The following is a 17,748-nucleotide window of genomic DNA, read 5'->3' as shown; positions in this document are numbered from 1 at the left end:
CCTTGGGGCCTGTAGGATGTTAGGGAAAATGGCAACAAAGCTTGTTCAAATAATTGACCTTGATCTTTATTGAAGTTCCTCATAGTCAAATAGGCTGAAATCTTCTAACGACTTCTCAATAACCAAGTACTCCAGGGACTTGGTATTTGGCCTGTAGTATGCTGGGGTGAAGGGCTACTAAGTAATTGTTTACGACACACGACGGATGACGGATGACACTGGTGTCAAATGTGCAAAACTCTTTAAGCGACTTCTTGATAACCAAAAGGCCGAGAGACTCAATATTAGGTCTGTAGCATGTTGAGGTGCTACCAAGTTTGTTAAAATGGATGACATTGACCTCCATTACATGTCAAAGGGTTCAAATATACTAAAATCTTCAAATGACTTCTTCTTGATTACAAAAAACCCCAAGGACCCAATATTAGTTATCTAGCATGCTGGGATGAAGTTTTTTTGAATGGATGACCTTGACTTTCATTCATTGTGACAGTGTTAGAATATGCTAATATATTTTTTAAAAAAATCAAGTGACCGTTAAGGCCTATGGGCCTCTTGTTGACCCTTTTATATCCAGTATTAAACCGCCTACTAGCTGTATCAGGTCGGATAAACACCCTATTTGGAAGTAAATAGACAGATAAGTGAGAGACATTATAGATGAGAAACATGATAATTAAACGCATTATATATTCTCCAACCAATCACAGAAATAAGGCCTAGACACAGCCACACTGTTAATGAGTTTTGTATACACTAACACGTTTTTTATTTGTTTGTTTGTTGTTTTTTGTGATATTCGGGGAGTAAACTCTATAATGTGCTTTGTTAAAACAAAATTAACAATGCACATAAGTCACAAAGTTTTAAAGCGACTGCACAAAATGCATATGCTTTGTGTTTCACGTGTTCCATTGTTCAGGTACGTATCGAACTAGTATGTTTGATCCCAGGATCATAGTTTGGGTATATGGACACGTACGGCACATCATTCAAAAGATAAAATTGACAATTTCATACGCATGTCATAAAATCGTTAATAAATCCAGAGTTATGGTGTTACGGTGCACGTTTTTATACCTGTGCTTTTGGTTCAATCGGGAAAATGCCTTATGCATCATTTTGAATCTCTTTGTCATATCATGTTCTGTTTACTTCCAACTAAAATGTTTTTCTCGATGTGACATACCGAAAACGCGTATGTAAGAGGGGTAACTTTTATTTCTGGTTTAAAGTATTTTGTTTGCCGGAGGGCAAGTGAGCTTATGCGGTAGTTTGCTTATGTCTCGACAATCGTAGTCTGCCCGGCGTTAATTTTTCTCTTTAAACATTGACCAAGGGGCACAGATACTTGATATTAGTCCTGTAGCATGTTGAATAAAAGGACTATCAGGTTGATGCAAGTGAATGACATTGACTGTTACGTGCTTGGGTAAATTGCTACTAAGGTTGTGCAAATAATTGACCTTAACATACACTCATGACCATCTGGGTTAAATACGCTAAAATAGTTTAAACAACTTTTCAATAACAAAGAGGGCGCAATACTTGACAGCATGTAGAGTGCTGGAGTAAAGTTTACCACGATTGTTCAAATGAGTGACCTTGACCTACATTCAGGGCAACGAGGGTCAAATGTATTAAACTCTTAACATTTATTCAAACGAGTTAACCCACTCTGATATTTTAATAAAGTAATGGAATCAGTTTAGTATCTGCATAAATGACATAGATAAATTTCAAAGCTGCCCTAGAAACAGGTAAGCGATACAGATCCCTTATCATTTATACTCAGAGCTACTTTACAAATCTTGTGTCAACCTACAACTCATAGCTTATGCAATCTTTAAACAACGAAACTTATTAAAATTCAAACTGGTCCAAAAATGATCGTAAAACCAAGTATCTATCTTTAAAGTTCATCAAATTCAAACTTATGATATCCTTGATATCATCATAGTTTCTTGTTTCATTATCATATGATATTTCTGCTTATAACGGAAACATATTCGTCATGGATTATTAATCCATCCCCGGTAGGATGATCTTATCACAGTACATGCTGAAGTTTCTCTTACTATCAAATCGTCATCGGACGTTCAACAAATTATTTTGTAATTTAATCTCTTTTTAAGGTAAACTTGACTACACTGTCGCATTTGGGGAAATGGAAGCATATGCTATTCAACAAAGTCTCTCTACACTAGTTAATGACCCCATTACCAGCTTTGACATTATCTGATAAGATAAAAATAAATTGAAACTTGTCCAATATAGCGGTGCTGCAAATTTTAATTATTTTTGATCATGTACTGATTACGAAGTACGTGATAGTTCATATTTTGTCTCAAAAAATTGAATTGTTCTTTCGACTTTATAACCATAATTTAATTTCGCAAAGACATAAATTGTTAGGTACTACACACTGAGTTTCATTCATAGTTCAAAACCTGCTCCCAAATTGATCATGATAATACCATATCAGTGTCATTATGACAATGATTCCATAAAATGTAGGACATGATTTAATGTAACATGCATAGTAATACACATTTGACGTTTCAACGAACAATGTAAAACTTTTCTTAGATATATTATCAAAGTGAGGAGAATTATTCAATAAATATGCATTATTTACTGATGACGTTCTGTCTTTATCATACATCACTGTTTCAGTCATATCCTTTGATTCAAGCAGCATCCAGAGGTCATGAAGATACCGTTCGACTTCTTTTGAGAAATGGAGCTGATTGGAATCAGGTGAGTTTCCCGACATTACACGGGGCTATCCGTATGATTCACGTTCCTATGGAGTCAGAGTGATTCAATGGCTTATCAGTGTATTTGTGTCTATTGAGGCATCGAAAACATTTCTTAGTCATAGTATAACGTGTAGGTCAGTCGAAGCACTAATAGAAAAAAAAATATTAATTGTTACTGATTATTTGTAACATTGAATTTACCTGCCCCACTAGGGCATCTTTATAGGAGTCATATGTAATCAAATTGTGTCATATGCCATGTATAATTTATGAAAGTTATTTTCATGATAATATATTAAAACCTGTATTTTTTTCATATTAGAACATGTTCTTCAGCAACTGTTAAATATAACGAAACATAAGGTAGTTTTGTGAAAAAAAAGAACATTCGGACAAATAAATGCGTTATAAAATATATATAGACATTTAACACATTCCTGTGAATATCGGTAACTAGTACTATCAGAAAGAGACGATCTGATCTATATCAGTCATTGGTTTTGTATTGTTCGTGCGTCACCACAATCAATGTAGGCACTGAAACATGGATCTTTTGCTCACCTGGTCATGCAGACACGATGATTGGAATGAATCTTAATGGTGTCTTATTTAGTATAGGAAAAAACTCGTTAAAATATTTATTCTCTCGTATTAAATGAAAGGATTTGGTCGGGATAAAAACTAGTTTAAAACCTTTTTTCTAACTATCTCAAACTATTTCAAATGCTTTCCTACACCTGAAGATATAAGAAGTGTTAATCTTGGAGGTAAATCTAGCACAAAGTCACAATTTCGCCCTTAACATATGAGGGTGGCCTTATCTTTAATGGTTTGGTTCTTTTGAACATATTCATATTAAGGTAATATTTAGGTAAACCAATTATACATACATCAATTATGTATTGTTACCAATACATTAATAATCCATACCACGGGTGATATGTACCGCATTATTTGTATAACAGTTTATAGATGAATGAATTTGAAAAGATATAATTTGCTATACATGTTTGTTGTGCGAACATATCAAGCTTACAATGTATTCAAATAGCCAGGTAATACACGTTTAACGTCTGAGACATTTCCGTTTTAGTACAGTAATCAAAGCAGATATTTAAATTCCTAGAAGATTGGCGTTTTTACTTTAACCGTTCAGTACTCTGAATGTATTCTAAGAAATTATAACTATACAACTACTAATAAAATCATATCTGAGAGACTCAAACGAAACATAAATTTAAAAGCAGGAATGCAGCAACTAAATCCTCTACAAAACCCACTCCTGAGCACCTATATCTATTGACGTATTTGTTTAGAATCCTTTAGTAACAACATTGTTATGTCCACACAAAATATTTAATTCAACTACTCACCTATATATATATGCCATGTTTAACGCTTGGGATTCAGCACTATAAATGTATAAATTGATTTTCAAAAAAAAAAAAAAAAAAAAAAACACTTTTTTACTTGTATGTCGCCCTACCATAAAAAGGACATTTTTGTAATCCGTTAAAGCATGCCTATTTCCTGAAATTGACTGAAAAGATATCTTATCTTTGTTTTGTTTTGCCTTTGTTTTCCTCAAATTAGACTAATATCAGCCATGAATGTCAAAACATGTCTTTAAGATTGGGTACTAATCAGTATTGCCTAAAGCTTAATGGAACATCTTCAGGTCACATTTTAAAATCGAAATCTAGAAATGAGTACAAATATAAAGAAGTTTTCAAGCGGGAGCTCAACTGGCTTCCGGATGATTACGAATGAGAAATTATTTATCGTGCTATGTGTATGTATGCCTATGATATGGGGGTTGTTGAATACCATTCAGACGTGTTTTATATAATCTTAGTTTGTCCTAGTGGCTTTACAGACGTGTTTTATGTGTTGAGGTTATCATTTACTCCACTTGTTGTCCAAAGCTTATAACATACCTCATATCCTTAATATACCTAGTTTATTTCCACTATGATGTGTATCATTCTTACAGCTGCAGGATTTGAAGGCGAAACTAGCAAGTGGCCAAGCAAATAGTGAGGATCGGAGCCTCTACAGGGATCTTAATAAGGATCAGGTGAGTTTCCTAATAATTTCTCAGCCAGGTCTATGATCATGCTCAACGGTTTTATTAACCTAAGAAATTATGTTAATTGTTCTCATCAATACATTGTATATATTTTTATTTTGTTAAAAAAAAAGGATGTTGCTGTCAACACATTAATTCAACAAAACAAAGGCGTATCTACGAATAAGTCTTAATTCGCAATTTTATCCCTTTTTTTTTTAAATTTTCAAATGAAATATACTAAAGGAAAAGCCAATATGTCAAACGACGGGACGGGGAGAAGGACATTCTATGTTGTATGATGTGAACATGAATAGCAAAACTGTAGCAACTACGTCCTGCTTAAATCTAAAAAATAACATTATATATGTATTTCCCCGAACTCCGTTTTGGAATTTCCTGGATTGCCAAGGAAATGGCGGCCATTTTTTTTTTGTAAAATTTTTAACAAAATGGCCTCCATTTCCTTGCCTCGGACTGGTCAAAATATAGATGTTGTTCGATTTTAATGAAATTTGGTGTAAAGATACATCTTGGGACAGCGGCCATTAACATCGAGCACTTTCAGATTTTAACAAATTGGGCGCCATTTCTTTGCCACTGACTGGTCAAAATTTAGATAATGTTCGATTTCAATGAAATTTGGTGTGTAGGTACATCATGGGACAGCAGCCATTCTTGAAACCTCACTTTCCCATTTTAGAAATTGGGCGTCCTTTCCTGCCTGCTGATTTTTGGAAATTTAGAAATTTTCTGATTTCAGTGCATTAGTATATAGTAGCTTTGAGATAAGCTGAACACAATGGTACGACTGCAAAGGCGTTTGGATGACTTCCCTAATGGTTTACCCTTGCAATTAAAACTTGCTTATTTCTTCCATTTTCTTCCTGTCTCTGATTTGTTAAAATTTATACATTGTTCAATTTCGATTAAAATTAGTAAATGGGGGTTCTAGAGGACTGTGAATACAACCGTATTGGCTTCGTCACCAAAGCAGCCACGCCAAGGCTTCTGACTGATTGAAATTAATACATTGTTTTATTTCAATGAAACTTGAGTGACTCTGAATACAAACAAATGTGTTCGTTGCGATAGCTAACAGCACGAAGGCTGTTTATTTGTCCTCCTTATGCATTGATCGATTTTGTTGCCCCCAATAGCTAGCCAAGAAGGCAGTGAAAAGCTATTCATAAGTATTTCGGTTCAGATTGAATTATGAATAAATTGAAAATGGGTTCATGCTTGTTAACGTAACGTATTCTCTGATATATTGTGATTCAGAAACGTGTTCAGCTGCTTTGCCTTCTTTGAAATATCACGATAGAGAATTCCTGAAACATTTTCGACATAACAATCACAATATCACTTTATCAGTCCCTAAAATGAACATTCCGAAAATAGAACTTACAGCTAAGATTACGACATTAATTAATAGGAAATACTTACATTTGTAAAAATTGTACCATAGATCCAGTATTATTGAAATATCAAATTGAATAAGCAAAAAACAGTATTACAGATTTTAAATTGGTCTCGTACAGCATGCATTAAAAGCTGTCTCGTAAACAGGTTAATCAAGGAGTTTGTATGTGATTAGTTTTTTAAGACATCCGCAATGATAATTTTTGTTAATCACCAATATAAATATGTTACAGATTGCCAACATCAAGGAGAAATTATCGTTATCATCGAAGTCAGAAATCCAAGAACATTTGTCTGAACAGACACGGCAAGAAAGAGAAGGTATCATTATTTTTTTTTCTTTCTGCCGCAGACCGATAAACATACATCAAAATAGCATTTGAAAGCATGACATTTTATCTTATTAATGAATATTTATATTGATTATTTAACTGATTGAAAACATTATTATTTCTTTTTAAAGCACAGTATGAGACATTAACAGTGTTTATTATATACAATGACGGACTTAATGTTTTTAGAGCAACAGTTGCATGATAAAGACATTGACTTGGGGACTAATTAAAGCTGTTTCGTGTCTTGTACATTCTTCCCATATTACATGATATTGATAACTTATGTATCAAAGGACCTATCTAAGAAAGAGGGATCATTATTGTTATCAGAAGAATTAATAAGTGTAGGAAATTCGCCACCTTAGATATCGGGAATCATCGAAATCAAGCACGTAAACTTGAGGCAATCAGGTTTTAAGCGAATTACAATTGCCTTATTATATTTGAGTTATTTTCATTTTCTTAAATATTGCAACGAATGATATATTTTGTTTAAAAATTGGTCACTCAAAACGAGGTTTATAGTTATTTAGGCAAAAATATCTACCAGATAACTTGTTAGAATTAAGTAATGTGGAGAATGACATACATATCGTTTAACTAGTTCAAGACCTCAAACGATAGGTCGAAAGTTCATAGTATTTCATAGCATAATATGTTTTCAAGTTTTAGTAACATTTACATGTATTAAAAGACAGTTTATCAAACAGCATCTGCTGAAGCCTAGTTCTATGAGTCATTATTAATCATTAACGTTGGTGTTAACGAAAAACTAGGTACTTGCCACAAATAGTCTTGAGGGATGCTATATGCTATCAAATTTTAAATATTTTCTTATAGGTACAGGAAGGGAACTGAAATATGTTATTTGCATCCATATTACCATATCTTACTCAAATCTAATCGTGAAATATTGGTATTTTGTTAAATCAATTAGAGCAGCAGCACAACCAGCAGCAGCAGCAGCAACAACAACAACAGCAACAACAACATCATCAACAACAACAACAACAACAACAACAGCAGCAGCAGAAGCAACAGCAACAACAACAACAACAACAACAACAACAACAGTTCAGGGCGGGAATAGCTGATAATGTTGAAACTCCATGTAATATTACCATCACGGTAGTTGGACACAAAGGAGTTGGGAAATCCTGTTTTGTGAAACAGATCCAGAAAGAATACATTCCGGAAGGTGGGCCTACTTCAACCAACACCGCTGACTTTTTTGTTAATTACTTAGCTTACGATCCGAACAGCGGTTTCCGAAAGAAACTTGATAAAAATGGGGAAGAGGAGACTGGTCGGATAAGAATTAAAAGGATCATAGATCGATACCGAAAACAAGCGAAGTCTGATAAAGAATCTCCTGTAAGTGTGACCAATCTTCAGGACCAGGGTGTTAAAGATCAACCAGCATCTCTCACCAAAGCAAAAGTGAGAAATGAAGTCGCATCAACGTCATCATCTGCCGCAAAATCTGCACAAGAACCATCATCTCCATCTTCATCGACAAAACCAGGTTATATTTTCTCTGGAATTCCAATATAAAGTGTGGTACATGTTTCTTAAAAGATTAAAAAGGAAAACTAGCTTAACGTGGTAATGTGATAGATGTATAAAAATAACAAGTCTTAGTATCATTGTAAAATAAAATTTTGTTTTAATATATTATTTACTAATGGTAACAATACTTATGTTGTATTCGTTCTTTATTTAAACACATTATACGTGTACATTAAGTATACAACTCATGTTGACTGTTACAAATTCCCGGGTATTATTATTGCTTCCGTAAATATTTTTGTTCAACAGTCCGATAACTATCATTTCGGATTTTTTTTTCAGAAGATCGCCGGAAAAGGCAATCGCATTCGCATCATTCCCGTTCAAATGATATGAAGCGTATGGAGTTATCTTCCGAACAACAAAATGTTATAGAAGAGATTATGCAGACTGAAACTGAGGAAAAAGACAAGCAGACGGAGGGCTTCATCACAATCTATGATTTTGGAGGAGAGAAAGTGTTCTATAACACCCATCACTGTTTTATGTCAAGTAACATGGTCTTCGTTCTGGTGTTCGACGTGGCGATGTGTCTTGATCCTACTAGGTCAAAGGATGGCTATGGTAATTAATCAAGAATATGGATGAGGTTATGTTTTTTTTTGTTTTTTTTTTTGTTATAGTTTTTAGGCCACCTGAGACAAAGTCTCAAGTGACCTATTCTAATCCCCTTTTGTCCGTCGTCGTGCGTCGTCCGTCGTGCGTCCGTAAACAATTTACATTTTCGACTTCTTCTCCAAAACCCCTTAACCAAATTCCATGGAATTTGACAGGAAGCTTCTATGGCTAAAGGTCAACAAAAATTGTAAATTATATGGTCCCTAACCCCCAGGGGCCTGAGGGGCGGGGCTAAAAATGGTCGAATTGACTAAAACTTCAAAAATCTTCTTCTCTACTCTCAGATATGGTGGAATCAAACACTCTACGTAGATGGGAGGGCCTTAAGGTGCTTTACCAAAATTGTAAATTTCATGACCCAGGGGTCTCACGTTTGCCCCTGGGGAGGGGGTAAACTTTACAATAGTTTATATAGGGAAATCACATTTTTGACTTTTATTTGTTTTATATCTATTGGAATTTATTCTAATTTGGTAAACATTGTCAGCATGGGATGACAGTTTGATGGCATGCACATGCTGGCCCTGACTGATCCCGAGGGGCTGATGGGCGGGGCTAAAAAGTGCCAAATTGACTGAAATTTCAAAAATCTTCTTCTCAAGACCAAAATAAGGTGGAATCAAATACTCTTTATAGTTAGAAGGGTCTTAAGGTGCTTTACTAAAATTGTGAATTTCATGACCCTGGGGTCTCAATTTGCCCCTTGGGATAAAAGTTTGATAATATGCACATGTTGGCCCTGACTGACCCCTGGGGGCTTATTGGCGGGGCCAAAAATGGTCAATTAAATTAACTGAAATATTTCAAATCTCAGGTGACCGTTAAGGCCCATGGGCCTCTTGTTTAAAACGCGACCTTATTTCTCTAACGTGTTTTTCAGAACAGAATGAGACAATCTGTTTACACATTTATTTATATTGATTTTTTTATTTTCACAGAAAGGATCGAAACCTGGCTGAGGTCTATTGCTACCTATGCTATTGACCAAGCCGCCGGTGGTAAAGGGACGCCTCCCGTAATCCTGGTTGGATCTCACTTGGATAAAGTTTCTCAAGATGTAAGTAACTTAAAGGTTAAATGATAATGCTTTAATGTATTTAATTTTTCAGCAAGGAATTAAGATAATGTAATGGAATACTTGAGTCTATTCGTTTGTTCCTGTGTCATTTGTTATTTTATGAAAATCAACTGATGTAGTGCTCCCTTGTTTACTGAGGGAAGGGGGACAGTCATCTGTCTATAAGTCCGGACTAATACTATTTGTATGATACCCTGATGAATTGTTAAGGCAATGGTACACTGTTTATTTTAAATACTCCTTCTATGTTATCCCATGTCGTTCTCTCGTCTAAATGTATGACAGACAATTTAATGATTCTGCACTTCTGATCAATTTTATACCATCAACTTAGAAAAAATAGACCCGATATATCGTGTTATTATTTTGATATTCATTATAGCAATTTTGGACGTCATTTGTCACTCGAAAAAATTGTTTAGGGAAACCAAACACATTCTTATAAAAAACAATAAAAAACAGCAGCATACTACCGACTAGGAAACAATCATATATATTGTATATCTGTGATATATTTGAAATGATTGAGTTATACTTTTCTGTTACTGTTGAAAGGGTATTTTCTTTTTGATCAGAAACAAAAACAGGAAGAAGCATTTGGCGAAGTGCTGAACAAATTGTACGAGAACCCTCAACTAAGTGCAATTATGGAAAATCACGTACAGGAAATGTATCCAATCGCCCACCTGAACGATTCTGAAAAGAATCAAGACCTATACGAGGTGGTATGGAAAAAGGTTATAGAGATTGCTCCGCTTCAATCGCAATGGAAGAAACCTATACCCGCAAGATGGCTGGCTCTGCAACACCAGCTGATTAAACGGAAAAATGCTGGGACTGTGATTCTAACGTATGAAGAATTGTTGGAAATCAACAACCAGTCAGCAATCCCGTTGGCCGAACACGAAGTCACAGACTTTCTTAGGTAAGTACAGGGATTTGTTTAATACATATACATATATAGATAAATACAATCGTCAACTGAGTTGCTACGTTAAATAGCTAATGATTAGAGCAATGTATCGTATGCACTATGTGCTGTCGATCAGAAGGTAAGGATTTGGATTTCCTGTCGTTTGGTTTATTTTTTTAACGTCCTATTAACAGCTAAGGTCATTTAAGGACGGCCTCCCGTGCGTGCGACATGTATGCGTGTGATGAGTGCGTATGTGTTTTGGGAGGCTGCGGTATGTTTGTGTTAAGTCTCCTTGTGATAGGCCGGATCTTTTCCTGTCGTAGTTGCACTGTGCTGAATATCTATAATATGTGTAATTTGTCTTATGCATATATACATACATAATTATATATAAATATATTCGCCATTTGTGTTACTATGATATATTTCTGCTCATTAGCACAATGTGCATATGCACAAGGTGTTGTTGATCAAATAATTTTCCTGTCGTAGTTGAACTGTTATGAATGTACGATTTGCATTCATGTATGCATATACATTGCAGTCCAGACATTCATATTATTTAATAGACGATAAATGAGCATGTCAGGGTGGAATATTGCTGCGTCATTGAAAAAAAGAACGTGGATGCAGCGCAGCGGTATAAGGTTTGGATGTGTTTAGCTAGGCTATTTGGTGTCGTAGATCGTGAGTTCGAGGCCCGGTCATGGCAGGAGTCATCAAGTTGTTTTTCTTCGTCATTTGTGTTACAACCTCATATCAAGATATATACATATATGTTTTATATATTACTGACTTTCACTGGATTTTGCTAATAGGCTGAAATCAATACCAGACATGTTATTAGTATTGTGTTATTCTTCTTATTCTTCGCAGGAATTTGATATTTGCTGGATTCCTATGCTTCGACTTTGGAAGTCTGAGACCTTTTGTCGTGTTAAGACCTCAGTGGATAATAAACGGCTTCAAAAGCATTATCACAGATTCAAGTTTCATGACAGGCCTATCGGCGAAGATAAAAGCTCAGTGGACAAAATATGAGAGAACTGGTGTCCTTAAACTCGACTTGATCCAGCAACTTTGGGAACGAAACGACGACAAAAGCTTCTTTGAAAACATGAAAACGCTCTACAACATCATGGAAACACTTGGCTTGCTAGCAAATCCAATGCTAGATATTTCAAATGAAGAGGTTGATTACTTCATAGTGCCAAGTATGCTCCGGCCGGCGGATCCCGAAATTATTCGACCAGTACTTGATGACCCTGAAACCGTTGCCACTGTCACACTTTGTCTCATGTTCGACAACCCATTCATTCCGCTAGCCGTATGGGACAAGATGATTGCTGCCTGCCTCCACAGGTTCCAGCGACTTAATGAGCGCCGCCATGACGGTTCAAGGTTTATCCAACGCGGATTTGTCTGTCTGTCTGTAGACTTTCTGTGGAACGTGATTGTCAACTGCCGCGAAAATGTCATGAAAATTACCATGTTCAAGAAGGATACGGATCAATCAGTTCCAACAGGAGTCGGAGTTAACTTACGCAGCATTCTAGAATTTCATCTTAACAGGATTCTAGAATTGAATCACCAGAGTCATCTCAAGTACCAATTCTACCTCCACAACGACTACTCCTTCTCTGTCGAGGACAAGATGGTGAAGGTAGACGATCTCCGACAGACCACACGCCTACAATGCCACAGTTCTGATAAGAGCCGATGGCTAGAAATAGAGGACATACACATCTGGTTCAAACACCCAGACCAGAAGGTATATTATAGTTTTTTATTATTTTTTTTTCTAAATTCACACACCAAAAGCATTGTTATTGTCAGTGAATTGAAGTAAAAACTGTGAATATATATTTGATAGTGATGATAATATAATTGATTTGTTGTGTTTCAGAGTACGTGGACCCAGAGAAGTCATGTTGGTAAGTCCATGCTGCTGACTCTAAATGCTGTTTGTCAACATAAAATGTTTTCTGAAGAAGTATCATCCTCAAAAATCATAATATGAAAATGACATAACAATGAAGATGGAAATTGGAATAAATTTAGAATCGTGTTTACAACGATTAGTTAGAATAAATCTCGTATAGTGCTATATTTTACTTGTCCGTGTCATGATGGGTTATGTTTTATACAACCGTTTGTTGATAAAAAACATTTTTGCAGACTCGATGAAGGATCTACCGGATAGAAAGCTGTCAGGCAAAGAGATGGGTCGACTGTCCAGATACATCGGTTTTTCATATCAGACTTTCTTTGTCGAGCTGGGCTGCCCTTTTGTAGTACTGGAACAGAAGATGGCAGAAAACCGTGAATTCTCCTTTAGAACTCTCATAACGAAGATCTTTATTCACCTCCTTCAAACGAATGCGGATGTTACATTCACAAGAGTTGCAGATGCGATGTCAGAACATGGCTTGGATCCAGAAACACTGTATAACATCCTTGACGACAACAGGGATATGTTGTTTAATGGTACGGTATACGTCTTGAATTTATTCTTTGGTTTTATCTTAATACAGTTTACATTGGTTTGTTTCTCATAAGAACATAATTCTGTCAAATATGATTTTTGAGAACTCTGCTATTTTCAGACGACATTTTGTCGGAGGGATTGTTACAGAAATGCCTAACTGTATATGACGCTCCGGTCATAGCCAAACTCGTGAACGCCAAGGACTACTACAACCTGTTCCTTGAGCTCGGCTTAACGCCAATAAGAGTTGACGAGTTTGACGTCAACTTCAGAAACGATACAATTCTCAACAGGATCAATGCGATGGTTGAGGAGTTTATTGAGAATCCTAGTCGACGTCCTACTCTAAACACAGTTCTGCTTGCGATGGCGGAATGCGACATGGACACCAATTCCCTCCTACAAGCCCTAACTCAAACAAAGGTAATTTCATGCCTCATATTTTCATAGTAAATTAACGCTAAGGAGATGGTGATTATGTTGATACATCCCATAATTATAAGACAGGAAAGTTTTATCAGCCATTTATGGTCAGTTTAAATTCCCCCGCAGTTCGTTTGATGTTTATCAACGACAATATCATGTTTGAGGATGTTCATACCAAATACGTATTTGAATTGTGACTTGAAATATGCAAATCAGCGGGCTTATTGACGTGTCATTATTATCCATGATGTAACCACATACATAACTAGAGCAATATAATGTTTCATAAAGGAAACATGTAAGTCTAAGTAACTAGGGTATAAACTGATTTGTTACAGAGATGTACAAACTACGTAGTCTGGCTATCATTTGTGTTACATCAGTGATTTTTATACAAATTACGTACATTACATTTTGGATATATAATAAAGGCAATTATACTATGATCAATTTCATATATTTGTCAAAATATGGGAATACCCTGATCGAATTCTTAATTAAGCCTGTCTTACGACATTCCTTTTTAACAGACTTCGATAATAAGACATACATAAGGTAGGTATAGCCCGAGAATCAAAGGTAAAGGCAATTGTTACTATCATATATAACCTTCGTTCCTAATGATTGCCGTCGTTAAGTTTTAAAACAAGGTTCAGTATGGCATACATTTAAGATTCTGCCAACCCGGATTTAACCTATATTTGTATGACGAGTCTCCTCAATGAAGTTGATGACGCTTTATCTCTTCGTAACATCTGGACTTATTCTCCTTTTAATTTGACATGAGTGTCATACAACGCTATATTGTCTCTCTTGTTGTGCCGATTTGCCTTTTTATTCAATCCAAAAAGCAATATGGCTACCAGTTTAGCGTTGCTTTCTTTAATTCCCGGAAAGATGTCTCTTAGATTTCATATGTTGGTTCTCAATATTATCAAATCTACATGTATTTAATACAGGTCATTCGATGGAGGGCAACGCGATCCTGCTTTGATATTTTGTTTATTGTATTATAATTTATAAATAACCATGATGTGGTTGAATTGAATAAAGTGAAACTTGGACATAGTCTATATCAAAGTCTATATCCATTAACAGTTTAATACTTGGATATACATATGTAGAAACATAATATCTACAGGACAACTGTAGGATTACAGTTTAACTTGATCATATTAACCATATTCGTCTTTTTGCAATGAGGTAAATAAAGGTCTGTTAAGTAAATTGGAGTTAACCAATCAGCAGAGAGAACGTCATCTAGGCATTTCGCTAAACTTTACAACACTGTCTTTCTTATGAAATGAACTATATATCCTTCCCACAATAACGACTTCCATTGATTTATTATTTTCATTCATTAGATAAGATGCTGATTTTTTTCCTGCTTAGCTAGCGTTTTGCATTGAATATAAATCTTCTCTCTAATGTTCCCATTCAATCGTTAAAATTGCTGAAGAAGCACCAGGGAGTGAAAATGAAATCTTATTAACATCTAAATCATGACGCTTGAAATTAAATTTTATTCTTTGTTAAATTTAGTTATAGGACTAGGTCAGCCGTCATAATTTACGTCTAAGAAACAATCAGGCGAAAAATACCTCGCTTCTTGTAGGTATTATTGTATTATCAATAATTGAAATTAGAAAATTTAAAAGACATTTGTAAAATTATGTGTATACTATCATATTTCATACGGCTTATTTATGGTTTTTGTAGTGAAAGCAGGACAGCCTATTAGATGTTTGAGATTTGGAGCAAGTTCCGGACTGTCTGTTGATGTTCTGACGCGGAAAAGCGGCCAGATTACAACGGATGTTACATCTCTCGGGATGAATCCAGGTTTCACAAGAGAACATGTCAAGAAAGGCCGACTTGGTATCAGTGACGTTAAAGACGTCAAATTATGTTAACGTATTGATTCTGGATCGGCAGTGTTTGTCGTGACCCTTACCCTACATACTACCCAGACGCGTGACTGTAGATAGCAATTGAGTTGATCAACAACAATACAATTGATAAACCAATTGGAAGCATTCACGGGAAACTCAAATCCGACCATGTAAAGGCGCTCGTGCTTAAAACGCTTACACTTTGTACATAACGAAACAGACGCTATGGCATTCACAGTGTATTACATGTATGTTAATGCTGCCTTGTTTAGAAAAACGAGCTATTTCTCAACATTTTTAATCTATCTATGTGATGATGGAATCTATTTTATATATAATAATTTGTTGGTCTATAGTGTCTGAACAATAGTAAGGATTTCATTTCAATGTAAGATTTCTGTCTGTGTACATAGATGATGTTATATACTGAATATTATCATTTTCATTGTAAATATATTCAGAAACAAATTAACGTTAGAATATATCAGAATGGTGTAATCGTAGATATATTGCATATATTGTTATTTCAATAATCTTACCAATATTTTCAACAAGGTTTTTTTTATATACCCAGACGTTACTATATGATGACCATTTTATAACGTCGATCGGGTCCATGGTGAATAAGGTCGTTGAACTGGACCCAGTTGTTCCAAATGGCGATTAGGCTTATCACAGTTAAACAACAGTTTTAAAATCCGGACAAAAGTATTTGTAAACTAATTCTGCTAACTTTTATTAAATTATAACACTACCTACCTATTTTAAGAAATAATTACACCCAGGATTGGAAATAAAGATAAAATGGATTGTTAACTAATCATGTGATTCAGCTAACTACCTTTTGAACAACTGGGCCCTGTTATTTTTTTATTATGTTTTATTCTTGTTTTCCCCTAACAAAAAGACGTTTGTTTTTTGGAATAGCAAGATTATGTAGTACGACCGACAATGTCAAAATGCAATATAATGTTCTGTTGGGGTATTGCGATTATTTTTGAAACAGTTTATTAGTATCTTTAAATATGCATAATTTTTGTTTACATTTATTTTACCTTTGTTTTCATATACAATACAATTTGTTCGAGAGTATGATATGTTGATTGTTTGCTCATTTTAAATGATGAACACAGTTTACCAACCGGAAAACGGACATAGGTAACCATGTCGTTTATTTGTTGACTGGGTTTATCGACAAGTAAACAACCAGAGTCATACCTACTTGTCCTGATTTAGTCAATATAGTGTACGTACAGGTCCTTATTTATTCAATGTATTGTGCATACACATCCTGATTAAGTCAGGTACATATATTGTACGCACACGTCCTGATTTAGTCAGGTACATTTAGTGTACGTACACGTTCTGATTTAGTCAAATGCATAGACTGTACGTACATGTCCTGATTTAGTCAGACACATAAATTGTACTTACACGTCCTGATTTAGTCAGGTACATATGTTGTACGTACACGTCCTGCTTTAGTCAAATGCATGGATTGTATGTACACGTCCTGATGAAGTCAGGTACATAGATTGTACGTACACGTCCTGATTAAGTCAGGTACATTAATAGTACGTATACGTCCTGATTAAGTCAGGTACAAACATTGTACGTATACGTCCTGATTTAGTCAGGTACATTAATTGTACGTTCACGTCCTGATTAAGTCAGGTACAAACATTGTACGCACACGTCCTGATTAAGTCAGGTACAAACATTGTACGCACACGTCCTGATTTAGTCAGATACATAGATTGTACGTACACGTCCTGGTTTGTTCAGGTACATTAATTGTACGTACACGTCCTGATTTAGTCAGGTACATAGATTGTACGTACACGTCCTGATTTAGTCAGGTACATTAATTTTACGTACACGTCCTGATTACGTCAGGTACATAGATTGTACGTATACATGTACGTCCTGATTACGTCAGGTACATAGATTGTATTACAACTCCTGATTTATTCAGGTACATATATTGTAGGTACACGTCCTCATTTAGTCCGGTACATATATTGTACGAACACGGCCTGCTTTAGTAAAATGCATAGATTGTACGTACACGTCCTGATTAAGTCAGGCACTTAGGTTGTATGTACACGTCCTGATTTAGTCAGATACATTAATTGTACGTAAACGTCCTGATTTAGTCAGGTACATTACAGTCA

General features: G+C 35.3%; 1 protein-coding gene and 1 long non-coding RNA gene across 2 annotated transcripts; both read left to right on the top strand.

Moving 5' to 3' along the window:
- The first annotated feature begins 2,674 nt into the window (after nucleotides 1-2,674).
- Nucleotides 2,675-7,566, top strand: LOC117320530. Its single transcript, XR_004531076.1, has 4 exons — nucleotides 2,675-2,760; nucleotides 4,756-4,839; nucleotides 6,486-6,573; nucleotides 7,525-7,566. It is a non-coding gene; the product is annotated as an uncharacterized LOC117320530 (long non-coding RNA).
- Nucleotides 7,567-7,580: 14 nt separating this feature from the next.
- Nucleotides 7,581-17,404, top strand: LOC117320529. The gene is made up of 9 exons (XM_033875104.1): nucleotides 7,581-8,112; nucleotides 8,439-8,720; nucleotides 9,713-9,831; nucleotides 10,428-10,777; nucleotides 11,645-12,539; nucleotides 12,675-12,702; nucleotides 12,947-13,255; nucleotides 13,375-13,679; nucleotides 15,402-17,404. The coding sequence occupies exons 2-9, from the start codon at nucleotides 8,489-8,491 to the stop codon at nucleotides 15,402-15,404; spliced, it is 2,241 nt and encodes a 746-aa protein (XP_033730995.1). The 5' UTR covers nucleotides 7,581-8,112; nucleotides 8,439-8,488; the 3' UTR covers nucleotides 15,405-17,404.
- The last annotated feature ends 344 nt before the right edge of the window (nucleotides 17,405-17,748 follow it).

Source organism: Pecten maximus, unplaced genomic scaffold (genome assembly GCF_902652985.1).
Source record: "Pecten maximus unplaced genomic scaffold, xPecMax1.1, whole genome shotgun sequence".
Taxonomy (NCBI): Eukaryota; Metazoa; Mollusca; class Bivalvia; order Pectinida; family Pectinidae; genus Pecten; species Pecten maximus.
The sequence above is the reverse complement of the archived record's forward strand: the minus strand, read 5'-3'. Positions and strand labels throughout refer to the sequence as shown.